General features: G+C 52.4%; 1 protein-coding gene across 7 annotated transcripts in view; it reads right to left on the reverse strand.

The window, feature by feature from the left end:
* The window catches only part of NDST1 (N-deacetylase and N-sulfotransferase 1), a 62,482-nt gene continuing 38,913 nt past the window's right edge, over positions 1–23,569 (reverse strand). For 6 of the 7 annotated variants that reach the window (XM_027077234.2, XM_053200219.1, XM_027077243.2 and 3 more), the window contains 12 exons: positions 21,415–21,502; positions 20,091–20,245; positions 19,230–19,415; positions 17,251–17,379; positions 16,247–16,429; positions 15,038–15,134; positions 13,697–13,820; positions 11,170–11,344; positions 8,960–9,130; positions 8,193–8,302; positions 6,414–6,516; positions 1–5,176 (listed from right to left, as the gene is read on the reverse strand). In XM_027077234.2, coding sequence (XP_026933035.1) covers positions 5,057–5,176; positions 6,414–6,516; positions 8,193–8,302; positions 8,960–9,130; positions 11,170–11,344; positions 13,697–13,820; positions 15,038–15,134; positions 16,247–16,429; positions 17,251–17,379; positions 19,230–19,415; positions 20,091–20,245; positions 21,415–21,502 — 1,641 coding nt within the window. In that variant the 3' untranslated portion in view covers positions 1–5,056. The remainder of the gene's footprint in view (positions 5,177–6,413; positions 6,517–8,192; positions 8,303–8,959; positions 9,131–11,169; positions 11,345–13,696; positions 13,821–15,037; positions 15,135–16,246; positions 16,430–17,250; positions 17,380–19,229; positions 19,416–20,090; positions 20,246–21,414; positions 21,503–23,569) is intronic. The other variant, XM_053200234.1, reaches the window with a different exon arrangement.

Consider the following 23,569-nt stretch of genomic DNA (forward strand, 5'->3'; position numbering starts at 1 on the left):
ACCAGTGCATACAAATAGAACCCCACTTTATTAGCAGTTAGTTCGAGATTGTACATTAATGGAGGAAGGTTCCCACTTTTAACACAACCCAAAACGGCTGGTTCGAGAGCCCTGATCGGGTGAGCTGGGTAGCATCCCCTCTCCCCCCTCTCCCCACCCCACACAAGGGAAGGAAACCTCTGTCTGCTCCCCTAGTGTGCCCCCCACCCTCTCCAGTCAGCCCTCTCCTCTCCCCAGGAAATGACATGAATTTCATGCACAAATTACAAAAGGAGCCCTCTTGCTTATAATAAAAGCTAGCACAGTCATAGAAAACCCTCTCCTCCTTCATTCTCCTCAAGGGCCAGAGAGAGGAAGGAAAGAGGGAGGGATGAACTCATTAGGATAAAACACAGCCAGAGTCTCCCCAGACCCTTGACGATGACCCTTCACAAAGCCCATGCCCGTCCCCTGTGGGAACTAAAAACATCTCTGGCTGTCGGAGCTGGCAAGGGCAAGCCCTGGGGGGACAGCCAGCCCGGGGCTGCAAACCAGGCACCCAGCATTGCCTTGAGGGCGGGGGCCTGGGCCCTCCACCCTCACTTCACCTAGAGCAGACCCGCTTCCTTCTTTGACATTTGAAAACCCCTGCTTTAGCCCCATCTGCTCATGCTACAAGTGGAGAAATTGAGGCCCTGGGAAAAAAACCGTCACGCAGCTACTAAATGTACCCAGTTGGGACGAAATTTCACATCTCCTGCCTCCAGCCCAGTGCTCTTCTCCTCACACCACAGCCTGGGGGAGGCAGTTCCCCAGCTAGGCCCTTCCCTGGTGCATCCCAGGGGCCTGGCTCTGCTCCAGTGCACACAGACCATGGGCCTCTGGGAAGTAAAAACCAGGAGGCCACAAAACACAGAAAGAGGGAGACACAGAGAGAGAGAGAGAGAGAGAGAGAGAGAGAGAGAGAGAGAGAGAGAGAGGGACTGACTCTATTTGGTGCTGTGTGGTCCATCGCCAGGATCAGAGCAGGTAGCACAGGGTTTTCTGAGCCAGAGGCATCTCCTTCCCAGAGGGCCCAGCCTCCTCCCCCTAGGGGGCACCCAGGGCCAGCTGCAATGGCCACCCCCTTGCCCTCCCCTGAGCTCCTGGAACCCCATCCAGCCCTTCTGCCGGTTTGGCACTTGGTACAGGTGACGGCAGAGGGGCATCTCAGGCCGGGATGAAGTTGTCGAGTCAGCACAAAAGGCAAAAATCCATACGGCCTGAATTCCCCTTGACAAGACAGGGGCTGGAGGAACATATTCTATGACACCATGAAGAAATGATCAGACAGACCCAGCATGTGGGACTCGGACAGGACAGCAGGCCTGCTCTCCTCAGAAACAACGTCATTTAAAAAAAATCAAAGTGAGCAGAGAGAGGATTTTTCAGCATTTCAAGAGACTGAGCGACAACCACAGTTATAAGGTACCATATATGCACCTTGACAGGATCCTGATTCCCAAACCAGGTATGAGTTACCTGGGGGACAAGTGAATATAGACTGAACAGCGGATGTTCTTAGGAAATCACTGCGGTCTTGGTGTGCTACAGGCCAATTATGGAGGACAACGTCCTAACTCTTAGGGGACCCAGGCGGAAGCGTTTTGGTAAAGTCTCATGATATTTGCAGCAACTTACTTTTAAACTAACTCAGAAAAAAAATATACACACACAGAGAGTGAGAGAGAGAGAGAGAGAAAACAAATGCGACAACGTGTTCATTTGAAATCTAGATGGAGGGTACTGGGTGTTCAAAATAAAAGAATTGGTAAAACGTGTTTTCACTTGCTCCTTTACCAACGAACCCATGGGGGACCCCTCCCCACTGAGACCACCAATCTCTGGGGGGGTCAGCCTAGTTTTCCTCCACTGGAAACAGACCACTGCTCCCTCATCTGGGCCCCGGAGGTGTTGGCCCTCCGACGCACAGGCTTAGAAGAGGCCCATCTTTAAACTTCAGGCTCACCCTCCGAGCACAAGACGCCTGCACTACGGGCGGCTCTAGAACCCCAGGTGACTCGGGCAGCTGCAGGTGACCATGACACCTGTGCCCTCCCCCAGCAAAGGCTTGTGGAAAAGATGGCAGAATGGATGGTGGAGTCAGCTACATGACTTAAGCTATTTCTCTTTCTCCCTCTCTCTCTCTCTCTTTTATTTTTTGGCCAAACACAGTGAATTAGTGAACATTAAAGATGCTGCGATGCTGTACCCATTTGCACCTCTCGTGTGGAGGATCTGTGTGCTCAGTAGCTGAGAGCCCCTAGAGGGATTTATCTGTCCCCCTCCCCAATATCCACAGGTCCTGGCAGTGGGTCCACAAGAAAGATTCATCAGTGGGAAAGGAAGTCGCAGTGACCAGACAGACCTAGAACATGGGGCAGGTCAAGTCCCTAGCCTCCCAGAAGGGCCTGGACAAAATGCTCCAATATTTCCTCTGCTCCCACAGGGTCCTACAGGGTCTCAAAACTGCCCGCTCCTTCCTGGAGCCAGAGGCGGAGAGAAATGGAGCTGCCTGCCCTCCAGGCCTTCTGAGCTCCCGGAGGTGGGAGCAGGCATCTAGACACAGAGGGTACATTTCAACAGGTGGGAGCTGCGAGCTCTTCACAGGCCATGGAGCTCGAAGGTGGGGGACGACGCTGGGGTCTGCACTACGGAAGACCCCGTCCTGCGAGTCTGGGCCGTGGCACCAGCAAGCGTTCACGGGCGTACAAGCAGGCACACCACCCTGTCCTCAGACACTCTGTTCCTCATCCCCGGCGGGGTCGACACTGCCTGGGGTTCCCAGGCTCAAAGGCCCCGAGGAGAAGCATGATGGGAAGGCTTCTCTCGCAGGACAGCGGACCCACACGCAGCTGTTCTGCTGAGTATCCACCCAGGGAAGAACTTGAAAAGAGGGGACGGGTTCAGAGCTCAGCCAGACCTGGCCCCCTGCACACTGGGGAAGGACCTCTTAGGGAGAGCAAGGCAGGACTGAAAATGCAGATCAGGAACTGAGAAGGCTCAAAGGCACCCTGGCTGGGAAGGAGTGGTTTGTCCCCTATCCTGGAATGACCACGGTGTGACTGAGGGAGGGACAGGAACCTGGCACAGAGTAGGGTCCCAAGGATGGGCTCAGAGGCAGTGTGGCATTGGAAGAAGAGCACTGGACCCAGAATCAGGAGCCTCAGATTCAGTTCTCAGCTCCGCGTGCACCCAGTTCTGAGACATCGGCCAAGGAGGCCGCCTCCCCTTTCTGGACCTGTTTCCATACCCGTCAAAGGACCCTTCCAGCCCCAAGATGCTAGAGTCTTCCGAACAGGACAAGGCTCTCCAGAAAGGGATTCCTGGAGGTGGGCTGGAAGCTAACCTGGCAGTGGGAGGGGCTGGGGACAGGCGCCCAGCCTTCGTCACTTCACATTGTTAAAGAAGGGGGTAGGAGCAGACCCTAACCAGAAAACAGCCCCGAGATCCCATGGTCTGTGGCGGGGGAGGGGGGCCTGGAGACAGTTCAGTGGGTCCCAGCGGGCAGTCCGGCTCCCAAGGCAGCTCCCAACCTAGCACCATATGAGGGGGAGGGGACAGGCTGGCCTTCGGCCCCCCAGCCTCCCGCCCCAGCCCTGCTGTTGCCTTTGGCCAGAATTCCTCCAGGGTCACTGCGCTTCACGAGGCCAGGTTTCCTGGAGGGAGTAGGTCTCTCCTGTTCATCTCACCACCTCAGTTCACCCGCGGTAGCCCCAGGACAACCGCGACACTTGGGGAAGGAACAGAGACCTCTCCAAGGGACACCTCCAAACTGTCTCCTGGAGGCCCGGACATATGAAGACACACGCCCTCCTCCATCCTACAATCCCATTCTCTAGCACTGAGATGTGACACTGGGGCTTGCCACCATTTTGTATGACTGAATTAAAAATAAACCCAACCAAAAAAAATAGAATATATATATATACACATTTTATATATATATATGTATGTATATATATATATATATATATAAAACACAGTGCGACCCCAGCACCCAGGGTATAAACTCTGGCACCAAGAAAAAACAAAATATTAAAATACTTTAGCTTCTTAGTATTTGGGAGGGGGTTAAGGGGGTCTCTAGGAGCCCTTGGCCACAGGTAGCTGGGGCAAAGCCATGGACAGCAGTCTCACCCACTCTGCCTAGTGTCTGCCAGGGGCCAAGGTTGGGTGGGCGTGGGGACAGCATATGTACATTGGGACATGTATACTGGCAGACTTCTGAACCGCCTCAGTCTTTTACCACAGGAAACACCACACGTCATATCCCAGGGTGAGGAACAGGGGTAGGGAGGCCTGGGTCTCTGGGTCCAAATGGCATGGCGGTGCCCCGGGGTCCTGAAGAAGGCCCCAAGGACTGGGTGGATACTGTAGGAATCAGCGATCCTTTACCCAAAAGGGAAGGTGAGATGTGAAAGTATTAACCAGAATGTGTGAGGAGGTCCAGAATTCTCTTGAGGTGGCCACCCCCACATCCAGCCTAGTGACTCTGGGTCCCCCGCTGACCCCTCTGAAGTGCCTGGCTCAAAACAGTCAGGGAAGCATCCAGTCTCTCTCCCTGGTTTGGCAAAAGGCCCAGCTGGGCTCTTCTCCCTATTGTCTGGAGGACGGGGAAAATAGGGCAGCTAATACTGAGGGGATACCCTGCCCGGGGCAGGGAGTGATGGGATGACGGGGAGGGTGTGGTTGGTAGAACACAGTGAGGGACAGAAAAGAGTCTCACGGACTCCCTCCTACCAGGAAGTGGCCTCCCCCCAACAGGAAGTGGCCTCCCCATGGAAGGCTGTGAACGGAACGGACCCCTGGTGGCTAAGGAGGTCCTGTAGGCCACAGACCCGGCACTGGATGCTCTCAAGTGCCTGCGGACCTGCCTGGGCTCTTCTCCTGGCCCTGCCTGGGCCTCAGCTGAGTATTGCTCATAAGTGCTTGGCCAGCCCAGGCCCAGCTCCCCACTCTGCAGGTCAGTCTGGCTCAGCATGCGGCAGGCCGTCCAGGCCATCACAAACGTTCAGTGTGGCTGAGGTGGCCGTGGCTACCTGGTGTTCTGGAGGTCCTCCCGCAGCCAGGTGGGCAGTGTCTGGCCCATCTTGTACAGCAGCTTAGAAAGCTCGATGTTGTGGTCCCGATAATAGTCTTTCAGGAAGGCGCGGGACTGGAACGGGAAGGAGAGTTCAGATCTCAGTGACAAGCTGATTCAAGAGGGATCCCTCCCCACCACTCTGTCCGCGTCCACCCATACACCTTTCATTCACAGTCTTTCTGAAAATGGTAGCTTCCAAGAGAAAACTCCTATAGGGCAGGGCGCCAAAATACAATTACACAAGGTAAAAGTTCTCGTGATAGGGAGAAAAGAGAGAATTAATTAAAACCGGGGCAACTGAGAGTCACAGCGTGCAACCTCTCCCCTGCATCCTTTGGACACTCTCCTGCAAGAATAGGGATTCCTCTATGCCCAGGTCCGGTGTCACCCCCGTCCTCACAGGCCCAACCCCAGAGCCCCTCCCCTCCCTTACCGCTCCCCCCGCCCCATCAGCTTCCAGTGGCATCTCCGTGTTCTGAATTCCCACAGTACTTGTGTGCAGCTCCCCTGCTGCGTGAAGCACTTGCTGGCCTGCATCTTATTGGTGTGTGTGACTAGTCTCCCTCCTAGACTAGGAGTCCCTTGAAGGCAAAGCACATGTCTGAATCATCCTCAAAGCCCACAGCACTCAGCCCTTGGCAGAAGGTAATAAATACTCACTTGACTAAGCCATTCCTGACCCACCATGTCCTAGCTTCTATTTCCTCCTTTTAAGAACACCATCCAAGGGGCACCTGGGGGGCTCAGTCAGTTAAGCATCTGATTCTTCATTTTGGCTCAGGTTATGATCTCACGATTTGTGGGACTGAGCCCCGTGTCGGGCTCTAGGCTGACAGTGTGGAGCATGCTTGGGACACTTTCTCTCCTCTCTCTCTGGCCCTCTCCCCGCTCTCTCCCTCAAAATAAATAAATAAATGAATGAATGAATGAATGAATGAATGAATAAATAAATAAATAAGAGAATACCATCCAAGAAATGCCAAGGCCATTAAGGCGCGCTGAGCACATGGCAGAGCGCCTGGGTGGCTCAGTCGCTTGGCTCAGGTCATGATCTTACAGTTCATGAGGTCAAGTCCTGCATTGGGCTCTGTGCTGACAGCTCAGAGCCTGGAGCCTGCTTCGGATTCTGTCTCCCTCTCTCTCTCTGTCCCTCCTCCACTCACACTCTGTCTCCCTCTCTCAAAAACAAAGTAATAAACATTAAAAATTAAAAAAAGGTGCTGAGTGCATGGTAAAGGGAAGAGGGGATCCCCGCCAGTCAGGGACCCCCTCCGGTTATCCAGCTGCCACAGGCAGTGCGTCCACTTACATCCAGGTCCATCTCTGGGTATTTCCGGCCTTTGCTTTTGCCCAGACACTTGGTTTTTCCTCCTTCGAGCAGCTGGCACCAAAATCCTTTCTTTGGATCAAACCTGTGGAGTTGGGGAAAGCCTATGGATGGGAGCTGGCTCAGCCCATCCCCCTCCCACCTTAAGGCAACGTTCACAGACCCCAGGAAGGGCAAAAGCCTAGACTATGAAGCCCACTACCCCAAGCACACTCTGGAACCCACAGAGAGATGTGTGGGGCTGGTGTTTGCATCCGCTGGCCTGAGTTTTGCCCTTGGGCTACACTCAACACCCCTGCCCCTTCTTCCTAGCAGAAGGCAGCTCGCATGTTCTGAGCCTTCTCTTGTCCTGGTGGAGCAGCGTGAGTCCGTCCCTTCAGCGACCCATAACAGAATCCCAGAGGATCCTGGGAAATCTTTTCTGAGCATTCTCCTACGCAGGGCTGAGCAACTTCTTTCACCCAAGAACCCAACAGGGAAAAAAAGCTTCGTGGGGATTTTTGTTGTACTTAAGCATGCTCATCACTGAGAAGTTCTGGCTTTTGGACTAAATTTCAGAAATGGCAAAGCAAGACTGCCTTCAGGATTCGAAGTCATGCTGGGCCTTCGAAGGCTTTTGTTGGGGAGAGATGAGATCTGAAGCTGTCAAGGGGAGGGGAGGAGGCATGCTGGCATCGGAATTCAACCCCAGATCAGGAACCATTAGGAGCTTCTTGGGCATGAGAAGAGCCAGGAAACAGAATTCACATTTGGTGAGGGAGACAGGGATTTCTGGATGGGTCACAGGGTAGGCATAAAGGAGGAAGACGATGATGGAGAGGATTTCTGAGCATCAGTACGTGCCAGGCACTGAGCTATGAGTTCCACACACGTGCTTTGTTCAATACAGTGACCCTTGGGTGGCAGGAATTATCACCTTTGTCTCCAATTTACAGATGAGGAGAGTGAGGTTTGAAGGAGCGAAGACACTTGCCCGAGGTCATACAGCTAAAGAAGCAACAGGTCTGGGATCCTAACCCAGGCATCTCTGATGCCACAGCCCTCCCTTAGCTGCTGTTCCTGTCTGCCTTAAGGTGACTTTCTTTACCTTCAACTTCCAAGAGAGTGAGAAGGAACATTCTTACAACATGACCTTCCCAAAAAGGTAGCCAGGGAAGGTGACTTTATTCCTCCCTCTCTTGAGACCCCCCCCCCCCACCTCCATCCAGCCGCATGAGTCATTGTCTGGGACATAGCACTAGGAGACACGACTCCCTAGCTCCTGCAACACAGGCCGGCACCTACTCAATCTGGGGAGGGCATTCTCAGTGCACTTGTGCCAGGTTCTGAGTGAGTGGGATTATGAGCCGTCACCAATACTCATAGTTTCCTTTTCCTGAAATTATAACTAAGTCAAAATCTAATGCTAAGAAACCCTTATGGGGAACTGGGGCTGTTTAATGGTAGTCTAACTTACTTCAGTAAAAGATTCTGAAAATGTTCAGCACAGACTGAAAAGAAAACCTCAGGGTTGGGACTGACCAGAGTAGAACATATTCATCACCTCCTTTTTTTTTTTTGAGTTGATACCTTTATTAATATGACCCAAGTGATATTAATATTAGCTTTTCTGCTAGACAGCTATCAGGGATATGCATGCTTCCTAACACTTGCTAACTCTAACTAATCTGTGTCTCTTCCATAATCATTCAAGCCTTTGGCTTTTTGGTCCAGGTGTCTGCTCAGAAAATCACCCTATCGAAAAGCCAAGGCAACACTCACGCCAAGGTTTTGTGGTAGTCAATAGTGTTGGTCACCCCAAGGAACTTTTGCACTGTGTCCATCACTTTGGCGGGTTCTGTTCGCAACAGTTTGCCATCCAAGACCAGAATCTGGAAGAAAGAGAAAAAAGAGAAGGATGATATGGGTGTGTGTTTACTCTAGTGGCAAATAGGTTCCCCATCTTCTGGTCAGCAGCCACAGTCACAAATTGGGGACTCTGCACTCTATAGCCTCTACCTTATCTTCCGCTTCTGAATGGCAGGTGTCCCCACGCCTCAGTCTTCTACAGTCCAGCTCTCTGCCAGCTTCCCTGGACCAATGTCATCTTCTCCTAGAGATGAAGCTATCACCCAAGCACGGCTTGCCCCTCACAACCCTACCATACACCTCTCTGCCTCTCTCATTCTCTTGCATAAACCCTCCAAGGGTTTCCCTAAAATGCCTGTGATCTGACCCTGCCTACCTTTCCAACCAGGCTCTCACTACATCACCATATCCTTCCCCTCCTCCGAGGAGGGCTACCTACCCCAGGGCTTTCAGAGTCCCCTCAGGGACATAGAGCCCGTTGTAATGTGACAAGGGCTCAGGGGATTCTCACACACCAGCCTTGGGATAAACAAAAATGAAACCTTGGAAGACCCCGAAGGTCTAGCTCGCCAATGAGGGCATATCTGGCCCTGAGACTGACACAAGATTTGAGGCTCTCTGCCAGCTGCTACAAGCCAGTACTGTGAGCGCCCTCCCAAGGGTCAGGGACAGGCAGCTACCTGGTTGGCGTGAAAGGCGCTGAGCCAGCGCTCAATGTGGGTGGCGTACCAGCCGGGGACCAGGCAGCGGTTCTGGAGGGCACGCAGCTTCACGGACGCGTCAGGCCCAGCCGTGATCACCTCGTGAAAGGTGTACTTCAGGGCCACTGGGTCGTCATGGGCTCGCTGGTGCTGTGTGCAAGGGGAGAGGGTCAGAATGTCACATGAAGGCCACAAAGGAAGAGGCTTTCTTGGGGCGGCAGCCGTGGAGTGGCCAGAACACTCTGGACTAGAACCAGCAGCCATGGGTTCAAGTTCTGGCTCTGCCTCTCACTGCTCTTTGACTTGGGGAAGACATGGCCCTTGGAGCCCTAGCTTTCCCATCTTTGCAAGACGGGAGTTGGACTAGATCAGAGTTTCCAAATGTTGGTCTTCTGCTCACCACCTCTCGGATTTCTGCCATATCCACAAACCGCCTGCGTGTGCCAATGTCAATATACTTTTGATTTACATCGACTCATCTTTCTTATTCACATAAATCTATTTCAATATAAAACTCTCTACTGCCTCCATAAATAGACAACCAGAATCAGTTGTCACATAAAGAAGGTAATCATTCATAAAAGCAATAAAAATAAAGCAGCGTTCTCAAATGCCAGCCAGATACAAATGTCTGCTACAGGCCCTGAGCCCGAAGCTTGTGCTCTCTTTGTTGAAAACAGAGCTTAGCAGTGTGAGAAAGGACTGAAGAGACATTTACCCCAAACTGAGAGTGTCTCCTTTATAGAAATCAGACAGTTTTAGGAACTGAATATGTGTGTCCCCTCCCCCGAATTCATATGTTGAAGCTCTACCTCCTAAATGTTAGTATTTGGAGGTGGGAACTTTGGGAGGTAATTAGGGTTAGATGAGGTCATGAGAGTGGGGCCACTATGATGGGATTAGTGCCCTTATAAGAAGTCACACCAAAGAGCACTCCCTCCGTCCTTCTCTCTCTCTCTCTCTCTACCCCCCCTCTCTCCTCTCCCCACCCCCCCCACCTCTGCCCTGTGGGGACACAGTGAGAAGGTGGCTATCTGAAAGCAGGAAGAGCGCTCTCACCAGGAACTGAATCCACCAGCCTCCACAACTGTAAGAAATACATTTCTGTTGTTTAAGCCCCCCAATCCATGATACTGTGTTGCGGCTGCCCGAGCAGACTAAGACAGGACTGGGAAAGAATCAAAACGGGGAAAATGCCATGTTTGAACCACCTAAAACAATGTCCTGGGCCGTCAGCATCCAGAGACCAGGAGCCTGCCCACTAGGGGTAACTCTCATGAGCCCCCACACCCACACTGACACTCATACACATCTCAGGGTGGGGAGTGAGAGAAGGGGGCCCTGTGGGACCAGAGAGCACGTAGGGTCTATACCTGCTGGCTCCGTGGACACAGCAAAGCCCCAGAGAGGAAGTGGCTGGCCATTTGAAGAACCCAGACAGACAGGCTCAGAGGGTGGCAGGGAAGTTCCCAAAGTGGCCAGGCCTGAGGAGGCCATCCAGGACCAGCTGGTGGACCAGCTACCCACCCCCCATACCCTGGCACTGGATCACAATCCCAGGAAGATTGGCAGGCAGGGGAGGAAACCCTCAAAAGGCTCAGGTCTAAGCTTTCCTGTCAGCCTAGTGGAATGGTACTCGAAAAAATTAAGTTAGGTCATCGAAGTTAAAGAAAGTTCTAGTTCTTACATAGTCAAGTAGGAGGTAGGAGTCATACCCTCTCTGGCACAGACAATAGTCTGGGTGAATTCCTTACCTGATCCGGTGTTTGCAGCTTCTGCCATGAATGGGGAGTCCTATGCCTTATCTTTCTCTGAATACCCGTCCCCCCACCAGTGCCCAGTGAGGAGGCCAGTTAGTATGGTCACTGCTCAGCAAACCTCCATTTCATTAGGGTGGAACCAGCCTCCACGTCTTATTGGTCAGAATCAGAGGCAGGAGCCGCGATGAAGCTGGGAGGGTGGCCAGGTCACTGCTGGCTGGGATGCGTCGTGGATTTCTGTCTGTCTCCTCTACTAGGCTGGAGGCACTGTGGAGGAGGGGCTCCATTCTTACCCACCACCCCGTTCCTAGCTTGGGCCTGACACATAGTAGGTGCTTACTAAATGTTTGTTGAATGAGTGAGTGAGTAGCTGCGTGGTGGACAGAGCCCCGTGCCCCCACCCAGGGCTCCGCCCCAGCCCCAGCTCACCTGGTACCAGGAATAGGCCCGGTCTGCTGGGTTGATGAGGATGGTCAGGACCTTGGCCTTGGGCAACAGAGCGGCTGCCCGCCGGGGCGCCACTTCCGAATCAAAGTAGTTGGCGCTTTTCTCAAAGTAGAAGTCAGAGGTGGTGTTGGAGGGGATGGGGAAGAACTCCATGTACCTGCAGGAAGCCCAGACAGAAGAGCTCACAGGTAAGACTCATGAGGGGGGCATGAGAGAGTGAGGTGAGGGTCACTGGGGGTAGAACTTCGAAAAGCAAGCAGAGCACAGTGATCCCACGGACTCGCTTCTGGTAGGGATTCTGCACACACGGCCACTCGGCAGTCTCCCATTTTCGAATCCACTCCTTTCCAGGGGGGACCTTGGAGTCAGGAGGATATGAAGACTTACGGAAGTGATATGGCTTGTAAGGCATGGGATGGGGGTCGCGTCTTTGAACCTAAACAAGATGCTCCCAGTTAAACTGACAGGGCCTTAACTCCCATTGCCTCGAGGGGGAGAGCTGGGACACCTCCAACCCCAGAAAGGGCCAGCATGGACTGGAGGAGCACCCTTAGCTGCCCCCAGAGTACAGGGTTTCTTTCCTGACCTAGAACGGCACTTTCTAGGCTGTCACTGTGGACCAGGAGACAAAGAAAGGGGGAGTGTGTCACCTCCTGCCAGCCACACCCTTCCCCGGCCTCACATAGGTCAGCCTCATGGCTTTCCAGATAAACCTCCCGTATCTCACCCAGAGTAACGTCCACGCCAGTCCTTTGGGACCACCTCTGAGTTGAGGACATCTTGGAAAACTCAACCAACACTCCAGACCCTACCAGGGGCATCTACTCAGGCAAAATAGACGTACAAACACAGGGGTGCCTGGGTGGCTCAGTTGGTTAAGCATCTAACTCTTGATTTGAGCTCAGGTCATGATCTCGTGGTGAGAGCCAGCCCCACGTTGGGCTCTGTGCTGACAGCAGGGAGACTGCTTGGGATTCTCTCTCTCCCTCTCTCTCTGCCCTCCCCTCACCCCCGCTTGAGCACACTCTTAGTCTCTAAATAAATAAACAAACAAATAAATAAACATAAAAAAAAAAAGAAGTACAACTTCAGGGGTTCATGGGAGCCAAAGCCCAAAGACCCACCTTAGGTGAGATTGTAGGATTCCTCCTGTATCCTGTGAGACAGGGTTTCTCCAGGGAGGTCCCAGGGATGCCTTTATCAGAACGCCCTGGGAGCCTGTGAGATTCCTGCACCCCACCCCATACCTACCGACAAAATCAAAATCCTGGGAATGGGGCCAAGGAATAGCTAGCTCCCTCCTATTTCTGAATTTCCTTATTTATTTATTTTTCTTTTTTTTTTTTTAAATTCCAGTTCATTAATATGCAGTGTTATATTAGTTTCAGGTGCATCTCTGAATTTTCTTTATGAAACAGCATCTGTACACCCACCATTGTCTATAACACCGAAATTGAGAAAGCTCTGAAAACAGAGCCTTCCCACCCCCCGCCGACATTTGTAGCAAAGCCATTTGGCAGCAAAACCTGACTTATTAGTAAATATTCACAGAGTTTGCTAATAGACACATTAACTGATATATGTGCTATTGGGGTGCTTGCTAATGGGGTGCCATCCCAGACCTGCTGAAAGCGTTGCTGAATATATGGTGTCGCACCATATTACCTCCCTAAAATCCGAAGAAAGGTGATTTCCAGGGGCTACAATGGGTTTTAGACAAGAGACAGTAGACACATTAGAGATTAGAGGTAGGCACGTAGGTAGGTAGAGAGAGAGAGATGATAGACAAAAGAAAGAGAGAAAAATACAAAAAAAACCATCCCAAACAATGCCCATAATCTCTCCGCCCAGGTAAACCACTGATGTTAGCATAATAAACAAGAGTAATGATACACACGTAGGGTAAGAAAAGGCAAATAGTGGAGAAAGATACACACTGAAAGACTCAGAGTGTAAGACTTTCCCCACGTAGGCTCCACACCCCGCGGTAACCTTGGGTGACGGGTTCTGGAGGGAAGCTGCAATTTCAACCACCACCTCTCCAGGCAACCCCCCAAGGGCTAGCAAGCCCCTCTGAAGGGCTCACAAGAACACAGCCCGGCTCCACTGTCAAAACACAGTTGAGAAGGGCCAGCTCTCAGGTCAGAACACTTGGATTTTAGCCCCTGCTCTGTCCTCAACTCTTGGGACCTTGGACAAGTCCCTATCATCCAATGGGATGCAGGATGTTTGTCGGCAAGCAAGGGCGGGGTTGGTTCAGACTTCCAGCAGTCTCTGACCCCAGGCGATAATGTAAAGGGGCAAAGGGCTTCCTCATCAAACGTCCCAGCTGGTGACAAGGCGCCAACATCATGATCCAAGGGTCACTGAGCTTTGTCCCTGTTTACAGGAACTTTGGCTGTGGGTGAGTAAGTGCCAGCTGCTTCCTGCTGTGACCAGAGCAGACCTCCTCCCGGGTAGTCTCCGTGACTGCCTTCCCATCCAGCTCTGGAGAGAAAGGGCCACTCACCAGTCGATGCCTTTGTGATAGTTGTGGCCATTAAAAAACTGGATCTCCTCAAAGGTTTCTGAGCTGGGGTAGTTGCTGCTGAGGTCTGGGTGCATGCCCAGGAACAGGTAGAGGGCTGTGGTGCCTGCAGGGATAGAAGGCAGCTGAGACCAGGGCCCAGCCCCAAACACAAGGAAGGAGCCTGGGATCCTAGGTTCTGAATCCAGCTCTCCGTGCCTCACTGGGAGATCCCGGGAAAGTCCCTTTCCTTCTCTGGGGCTTAGTTTCTTCATCTATATGATCAAAGGATTTTATGAAACCCCGGATGGCAAATACAAGGCATGCATGTGGGTATCCCAACTCCTGCATCCACTGTAGACATCAGTAATCCATCACGGCCTTCTAAACACTAAACAGGAACTTGGCCTCAGAATCCTTCCAACCCCTGTACTCCAGCAGCCATGCCCAATCCATTAGTGTCTTCCCAGAATCCCAGAACTAGATGGTTTCCAGTTCTGGGCTCTATCCTCTGACACTCGGGAGGAGCTCAGAGTAAAGGGAGCTCCAGACCCTGCAATGTGTTGATGTGAAGAAGTTCTTGAAGGGCTAAGAAATTTGGCTCAAATGCCTTTTCTTCTGGGTGCCCTTCCCTCACTCATACTCTCTTGCCCACTTGACTGTACAGGACCTTCAGAGAGCTCATTCCTTTCCTGTGTGTGAGTCTGTATGGTTTATACGCTAGGAGGAGACATCTTGAAAGAGAAGGAGACTATAGGGTTTTGTTTAGTTAAGAGTAGAAGCTTCGGGGGTCATAGAGGTAAGGATTCAAGACTTGAATCCGTCATTTCCTAACTGAATGTGTCGGGGGAGGGGGGGCCACTTAGTTTCCCTGAGCCTCAGGTGTTTTGATCTATAACATGGGAGGGCCTATTCATGCCTCAGAGTGTGTTTGTTGGCAAAGACTTAGCAACCATACAGTGCTTCTCCCTCTTGCGCCTCTGGCAGACATGACTAATTGATTCCAGTCCTCTTTGTACTGAACCAGTTTTTCCTGCCATCGCTCAAATTTGCAGAACGGCTGATCTGGGCTTTTCTGCCTAGACTCAGAGACTCCGAGGAAGGTGCAGAGAGAGCTCCCTGACGCGGTGGTTCAGGACAGGTAGGAAAATTCCATGCCCATCCTCCACCCCCTCCCCACTTCCATACTGACAGGCAGTTCGTGTTCATCCCAACTTCACTCCCACTTCCTGGGAAAGAGGGGGAAGATGGCTTGGGAGTGGACTCAGGGCACGGCGGTCCCCCAAATTCTGTGGCTGAGATAGCAGGCAGTGGGGGACACTGGCCAAGAGGAGAGAAACTTGCCTGTTTTCTGGGGGCCAATGATGAGGAGCTTTGGGAAGCGGTCACATGTCTTCTCCTTGGACCAGATGTCTTTGTGGCGTTTATCCTCACAGGGGTCCTAAAACAACAGTGGAGGGAATGTTAGGGGGCCCCAAACCCAATGAATGGACTCTCCTTGCACATGGATATGTGGCTGTTACAGTGCTGCCAGGTAGAGTAACTACGCGTGTCCTTGTCACATCCCCAGCTCAGGACACTGAGCTGCGAGCAGGCAGGGATCACTTCTGGTTAGCCCTAGTTCAGCCCAGTGCAGGGCACGTAGCAGGAGCTCATGAGCACTTATTGAATTTAACTGGATGAGCTGTGTCTGAACCAGGGGTCAGCAAACCTTTTCTACAGAGTTTAGTAAATCTATTGGTAAGTGGTTAGTAACTATTTTAACCTTGAGTACTATCTGGTCTCTGTCACAGCTACTCAATTCTGTTGCTGCAGCATGAAAGCAGCCATCGGCAGTACTTACGAGAATGGGTGTAGATGGATTTCAATAAAACTTTATTTACAAAAACAGACTTCAGGCCAGATTTGGCCCATGAGTCATGGTTTGTTGACCTCTGGTCTGAACCATGAGACCGCCATCAATTCCAGCTTAGCTTCTGTGTCTGGATTTTCACAACCCCCAGCGGCCTACGTCCCCAAGAGGTGCCCCCCCAAAACCTTCTCATCAGTCCCCTTTCCTGTGGTACAGAGCCTATGAGCATGAGAAGGGGCATAAAGGACTATCTAAGAGTCTAAGCAGGACACGGGGCACCTGCTTGGCTCATTTGATAGAGCAGGTGACTCTTGATCTCAGGGTTTTGAGTTCAAGCCCCATACTGGGTGTGGAGATTACTTAAAAGTAAAATGTTAAAAAAAAAAAAAAAAAAGCCTAACTAGGTCAGGCAGTTGCTTTGACCCCCACTTGATCTACACTGTGTTCCTTTACAGTTTTGTAAGGCTTTTTCAGAAGGTGTGCATGAGTGCTCATGCACGTGGGTCTGTGTGCGAGGTGCGTACACGCGTGTGCATGAGAGCAAGCAAGCGTGCCCGTGCTGGTGAGCAAGTGTGCGCCTGAGTTGGCACTTGAGAGAGAGTACGAGGGTGTGGGGGCCAAGCCCGTGTCTGGAGTGCGTGCCTGTGAGTGGCGGGCATTCCGTCTCTGCGACAGGACACCTGGGCCACCACCCCGCCCACCTGCCAGAGAGGGTCCTTCTCCTCGGAGAAGATCTGGAAGTACTTCTGTGCCAGCTGCACGGGGGGCAGCGTCTGCAGCCGGAGGTTGGTCCAGGAGTGCAGGAAGCGCACCAGGTGCTTGAAGGTGTACAGGCCCAGGCGGTCATTCCCATAGTTGGACAGGTGCGTCATGAAAATGCTGATCTGCTCCAGGGGAGGGGAGGCGGGAGGCGGGGCTGGTCAGCACCTGAGGCACCTCCACCCCACTTCTGACTCTTCCCGTCTTGCTGTGGCTCGCAGACCGAAGCTGCGACCAGTCCGAGGTGTACTGGCGCCATTAAGAAACTCGCGGTGTGACCTTGGCCGAGGCACAACCAGGTGAATCCAGGTCTGACTGACCACCAACTTCTATAAACCCTGAAACGGGAAGCTGACCTACTGTGCAGTCACTGGGTTCTTTTATATTTTTTGTGGAGTGTTCATGGAAAACAAGGAGTACTCGGTTACCCCGTAAAGCCGAATACAACTACCACTTAACATCTACTGAACAGTATTAAAGCACGGATGGTTATTTCCATTTTATAGGTAAGGAAAGAGAGGGCCAGAAAGTTCAGGTGAACAGTTCAAAATATATGTATCATATTTTACATATGTATTTTACATGTGTATTACACACACATGTAGTTTGTAGATTTATGATTGACTATGTATATTAATATACAACATTCGTGTATTTATACATACAAAGACTGGAAGGAGAACGTAGACAAAAATTCTAACACTACTGCCTCGAAGTACAAGATTATGAAAGGGAAAAAAAAAAAAAGACAACTCGGATTGCCTTCCCAAGGTCATGCAGCAGAGCAGGGACAGAGCCAGGGTCGCAGAGTGGGTTTCCCGACTCCTGACCCTCATACCTGCTTCCACCCCCTCCTCTCAAGGCCCAGGAAAGCCAGCCTCAGTGGCAGACACGCCATCCGGCAGCCGCTCCCCTCACCACCAGCCAAGGGCTACGGAGCACTCACAGGATTGAGGAGCACGGTGAGAAAGAGCTCGCCCCCGTTGATGATCTTGTCCAGCTCGCTGGAGCCACCAGGGTACTCATTGTAGAAGATGGTGTGCGTGAAGAGGCCGCAGGTCTGCCGAGGGAGGACCTGGGATGGGGAAGGGGAGAGCTATGGCATCTCCAGGCATGGATGGCGGAACGGCCAGGTGTCTCCTCAGAAAAGGCAGCCTCTTGTGTGACCACACAGCCCCCACTCTTGGGGGTCTTCTCCCCCAAAGGCCACGGGCCTGTGCCATTTTACACACTTCATGCTATTCTCCGTTAACAAAATGAGCAGACCCAAAAGTAACGGAGACAGGCGAGTAAGAACGTCTGTCCAGAGAGGGTCCCCTTGAGGTCACACCTGCAACCCCCTCAAGAGCACTAGAACCTGCCTGGGAGTGCGCCCAGCCCCGCACTGGTTTCACTGCTGAGTCTCTGTCTCCTCTCATGAAACTGGACTCCAAGAGAGGAGGAAACTCGCCTGTCAGGTGGTCACCACCTCATCCCCAGAGAAAATATGAATGCCTGGTATCCAGAGGTCAGTGGATGGATGGATGGATGGATGGATGGATGGATAAACGGATGGACAGATGGAAGCATGAATCTGGCCTTCCCACATATGCCCCATTTGGACTGTTGACAATTCAGCTTTCCAGCGTCTAGGGCCAAAAACCCCGGAGTCATCCTTGACGCATCTCTCCCTCCCACATCTTACATCCAACCCATTAGCAGATCCTGTTGGCTCTGACTTTCCAAATAAGTCCAGAATCTGATTGCATCCTGACTTTGCACCCTGGTCCGAGCCACCACTATCTCATCTGGAAGACTGCAGTGGTCCCCAAGTGTCTCCCTGCTTTCCACTTTGTCCCCTGAAGTCTCTGCAACTCACAGGGACCAGAACAATGGAAATCTTTTTAAAACAGGAGTCTGATCATAACAGCGCCCCATGCAAACCTTCCCATCTCAGAAAAAAAGCTAATGTCCATCCAATGGCCTTATGTAGCCCTACACAATCGGGCCCATCACCTCTCCGACCTTATCTCCCCCTCACTTGCTCCCCTCCAGCCATACTGGCCTCCTAGTTGGTCCTCAAATACACCCAGCACAAGCCACCCCAGGGCCTTTGCACACTTTTCTCTCCCTTGAATGCTTTTCTTCATATGGCAGCATGGCTCACTCCTAGGAGGGCCCTCCCTAGTCACTTTATTTCAATTAGCTTCTCTTCTCCTCTGGCACTCCCTATCTCTCTTCCCTGCTTGACTCTTCTCCATGGCCCCATCACCATCTGACCATACATTACCCAAGTTACACACTTATGAGCACACTGTCTACCTCCTGCCACTAGAATGTCAGGTCTACAAGGGCAGGGACTTTTGTTGGCTTTGTACACTTCTGCATCCCCAGTGCCTAGAAAAGGGACAGAGACAGAAGAGTTCATGAAAAATGTTTAAATGAGCAAACGAATGAGGGGCGCCTGGGTGGCTCAGTCGGTTAAGCCTCTGACTTCGGCTCAGGTCATGATCTCGCGGTCTGTGAGTTCGAGCCCCGTGTCGGGCTCTGTGCTGACAGCTCGGAGCCCGGAGCCTGCTTCAGATTCTGTGTCTCCCTCTCTCTCTGACCCTCCCCATTCATGCTATGACTCTCTCTGTCTCAAGAATAAACAAACATTTAAAAATTTTTTTTAGAAAATGAGCAAACGAATGAGAGAGGCCTGTTCCCAGTCCTTACCAGAGGTCCCTTTTAAAAATGTTCATCCCCTGATCCCCCCTATCACAAAAGCTAAGAAGGAGCTCACGAAAGGCCAGACTGGCAGCCTACCTTCCCTGGGATCAAGAGCCTTGGCTACCAGAGGGGGCAGCAGAACCTGGCCTGAAACCCCTAACCAGTGCACTGAAGCCATGCTTCCCTGGACAATGAGTGTGCACCTGCCCCACGGGCCTCCGGGGGCCCACTCACCATGATGCCGTTGTGGATGAAGCCACGGCGGTAGCGGGCCGGCTTCAGGTGGGGGTACTCCTCCGTGCTGGTCACGCGGATACTCCACACCTGCTTCCAGGCCTCGTACAGCTGCACGTGCACAGGGTACACGCCCGAGTGGTGGGGCGCCACGGCATAGCCCATGTCCGTGGGGATGCCATGCTCCTGGGGGGAGAAGGGCCAAAGCAGGGTGAGCATGGGGTTCCTTCCCCACTGGGTCTTATTTTCCCTTTCTAGAATGGGAGAGAGCAATCAGAGGCTAGAACGGCAGGGTAGTGGGTCCAAGCCTTTCAAGTACAGATGGGAAAGCTGAGGCTCAGGGAGGAAAGGGATGTGCCCAGAGTCTCGGAGTGAGGGACTGACCAAGCTGGGACCCTTAACTCTCAGCCCAGAGTTCTTGCCCTCCAGCTCCCAGGAGTGAGGAGCAAGGACAAACGCATTTCCTGCCAGTCTTGGCCTCTGACTGGCTGGTGGGCCCACGCTAAGCCCGTACCTGGGCCTTGTTCCCTCTTCCCTGAGCACCAGCTCCAGCTTTCCTGAGCCTTCCACTCTGGCCTGAAGAGCTTGGGCTCAGGAAACAAACAGGCCTGGGTTCAAGTCCTGATGGGACCTCCTCCTAGCTGGTATGTAGCCTCCCTGAGCGTCGGTTTCTAATCTAAAAGTGAGAATATCGAGAACCACCTCTTGGGGTCTCTGTGAGGTTTCAGAAAGACAGTGGCTATAAAGATACTAATAAAATGCTGTCAGACGGAACTGCGAAAGCAGTGAGAGGCCAGCAGTCCAGACCCCCAGCCCAGCCCCTAGCCCGCCCAGCTCCGCCCTGTAGGGAATCTTACTCACGACAGCGAACTTCTTGTTCAGGGCCATCTGCTCGGCCAGCACCGACTGGTTGTGGAAAAGGTGGGGCTGCATGTGACTCCACATGTGGGGGAACCACCAGAACTCCTTCACATACGACAGCAGCAAATCGTCCCCAGCGTCCTCGGCATCAGTACCTAGAGTCAGAACACAGGCAGCTCGGCCCGGCCCACCCCCATAAGGTTCTCCAGCCTGAGCTGGTGCCCGCAGATGGGCGTATGCAGCGCAAGCCCACCCAAGAGGGCTGCTTGGGAGAGTTACCTGAGCTTCAGCATGGGAGCAGACAGAGCCCCAGTCCAGGGCCCTGCATTCTAGAGTGTAGACTTCACTCAGTGCGTGACTTTGGCCAAGTCCTTCTCCTCTCGGCGCCCTTGGGCCCCATGTGTGCAATCCATGGTTCACAGGCAATGATTGCGATGCTTTCTCCTAGCTCTGACATGCCTGCTCTGATCCTGTTTTCCTAGCGGGCCATTTGGCATTTGCCTTTTACTTAATGATCGGAGCTCTTTAAACATGTACAGGATGTCTAATCCCGCCTCATGCATATTGCTACAACTACCTCTGATATGTTGAGGGCTGAGAATACGAAAAATGCATACAGACAACCCTATTTGGTTTTGGGACCCTGTTGCACACTCCCCCTGTCCCCTGCCCCCCAGAACTGTGGAGTATTAGGGTTTTTCCTAGAATTCAAGAGAGACTGTCCACACTGCTTCTGCCCAAGCAGAAGACAGCTATAGAAAATATGTACTGCAGTGGACATCTCAGGGGTCTTTCTCTCTTGCCCAGCCCAGAAGGTCAGCGTTTGAGAAACTGGGGGAAGCCCAAAAGAAGAGGGAAGGCATGAATCAGGCAACCTACACCCTCAACCTCAACACTTAAGACTTGGAAATAAAATGCCAAAGGCCATCTTTGGGGTGGGCACAATTATAGGACATTCTCACTTTGTGTACTACATATTTCTGTAATGTTCTTAAAATTCAACCAATTACTTTTTTAAGCAGCCATAGGACAAATAATTTTAAAAGACGGAGGTAAGGGGGAGAGAAGAGGGAGAAGACGTCCCCAAAAGACAGCACAGCCTGAGGGGCAGGGAGGGATGAGTGGGGGCTATTGTATTATTGTTGGCCCCAAATGCCCTCTGCCTGGGGCTGTGACTGCTCTGTGGGCTGCTGGATGGGGGTGGGGGGCACAGGGGTCAAATGTGGCCCCAATGTGGGCATGCCAGCCACCTGCTGCACTCCAAAGGCATAGATGCTGAGGGCCCCTGGAAGTTGCTCGTGGGGGCAGAGCCAGGCCCACTTACCTGTGTGGAAGAATTTCCCTGAGTAGCCCAGGTTGAAGGTGAAGTTTGGGATGTGCGTGCGTAGTTCATTCTGCGTATCAAACAGGGCCTAGGACAGGCAGGGGAGGAAGGAGCGGGTGAGGGGCAAGCCAGGAGTTCTCTCTTCTTTTCCCTGATGGCCCAGAAAGATCCTGCTGTTGCAGGACCGGATGCAAAATTTGGAGGGCCCAGCAAAAAAAAAAAAAAAAAAAAAAAAAAATGTGGGATTCTTGCTCCAAAATTATTTAAAATATCCAGAAGGCAATAGCAGAGCATTGACCTTGTACAGGCCCCTTCTGAGTGTGGGGTCCCACAGCCACAAAGCCAGCCCTGTGCCGGGCCTCTGGCGAGAGAAGACGTGACTCTAGCCTGGCTCTGTTCTGTGTCCTTGAGAAAACTTTGTAACTGCTCCAGGCCTCAGTTTCCCCAAGTGTGAAATGGAGACAATAATATCTTCCTGATGGGGCTCTTGGGATGACTAAGTGACATATTGCGTGTAAGACTGCTGGACGTTTTGGTAAGTGAAGTGGTGGCATCGCCGGGTCTGTGGTCACTGCCACCGTGAGCCTCGTATTTTTGCCTGTCAAACGTGGAGGATTTCTCTCAGTAAATGCAAGGCTGATGTCACAGGATCATGACTTCTCCAAAGATGTACTGTGTACCCAGCAATGCCATGTCCCCATGCATGGCACACCCCACACTTGGCAAGTCAATGAAGGGAAGCTGACGCTGGGGAACAAACACACGCTTGTACTCTGGAGTCAGGACTCCGAAAGTCCCCACCCTGCACAATGCACAAGGCTGTTAAGAAACCCACAAGCGCCTGCTGTCAGGATACTTTGCAAACTGGAAGTCCTGGCCCTTCGGGGGCCACCACCGGCATCCTCCAAGGCCATGCACTACCTGATGGATGTGCCCGCTCTTGCTGTGCGGTCTTGGGCAAGTGACTTCACCTCTCTGAGCCTTAGTGCCCTCCTCTGTAAAATGCGACTTACAATAATACCCACCTCACAGGGCTGCTATGAGGATCAGAGGAGGCAATACACAGAGAGAGCTAAGCACAGAGCTTGGCACTTGCCAAACCCTGAATAAGCAGCTGCCGTTGGTATCATTTAAATTGCACTGCACAGCCAGTACAAGTTCATGAGGCAACATTCATGTCTCTAAAAGAAAGGCTTAGTTGTAGCCTGTGCTTGGGATTAAGAGACCAGGGAGGGAGAAAACCTCTGCCTTTTCAGACTCACAAGGATGTTTAAGGCAAATGGGACCCCGGCTGGCGAAGCACTTTGCAGTCCGCACTGAGCCGAGCCCACAGAAGAGGGTGTCTCTCTTAGTACTCTTCGACAGAAATAGCTCCAAACTGCTATCATCCCTCTCACTGTAAAAATGGGGAAAGTGAGAACCAAGTAGGGCCACTCAGGGCTTATGGGTGACACGGCGAGCCCGGTAGCCTGGTATCCTCAAGGGATCAACCCTGAACCAGTCCCAGGAACTCCCCTGGACAGGCAGCCAAGACTATGGTTATACCAGGAGAGAGTAGAAGGGCATCCTAAGTAGAAAACCACATGGTCTACTCTGTTGGAAGTGGGTTATGGCATCGCATGAAACCTCAGAGCTGGAAGACTCAATAGGAATCATCTTAACACTTTCTTTCAACAGGACCGCCCTTGAAGAAGTGATATCTCAGAAGCAAATGTGCAAAGCAGATCAAAGACTGCCCTGTCCCACGAGATGGGAGCCAGAAAGGCTCTGAGAGCCTGGCCTGTCTGCACATGCCCCTCCGTGAACCTCCCGGGGTGCCAGGAAACAGCCTGACAACCTCCCATCCACCCCTCTTGTCAGTTCACCACCGGGGCCCAGATGCCGGACAGGGCTGCCCAGGTGTGCCAGTCAGTTTAGGGTCAAATTGATCTTGACTCCCCAGACAGCACCAGCTCCCCAACACCATTCACTGGGTTCTTCTCCTCTGGAGGTGTCAGGAAGAGGAGAGCGTTTGCCTCTGACCCAGGCAGGAGGACCAATGGTCCCCCAGCCTTACCCCCAGGCCCCTGACCAACCCCAGTGGTGACTGCAGGATGACAGGGAACACAGCGCCCACATGCGGACTCACGTGGAAGGAAAACACTCCTCTGAGCGG

This window comes from Acinonyx jubatus, chromosome A1 (genome assembly GCF_027475565.1).
Source record: "Acinonyx jubatus isolate Ajub_Pintada_27869175 chromosome A1, VMU_Ajub_asm_v1.0, whole genome shotgun sequence".
NCBI lineage: Eukaryota > Metazoa > Chordata > Mammalia > Carnivora > Felidae > Acinonyx > Acinonyx jubatus.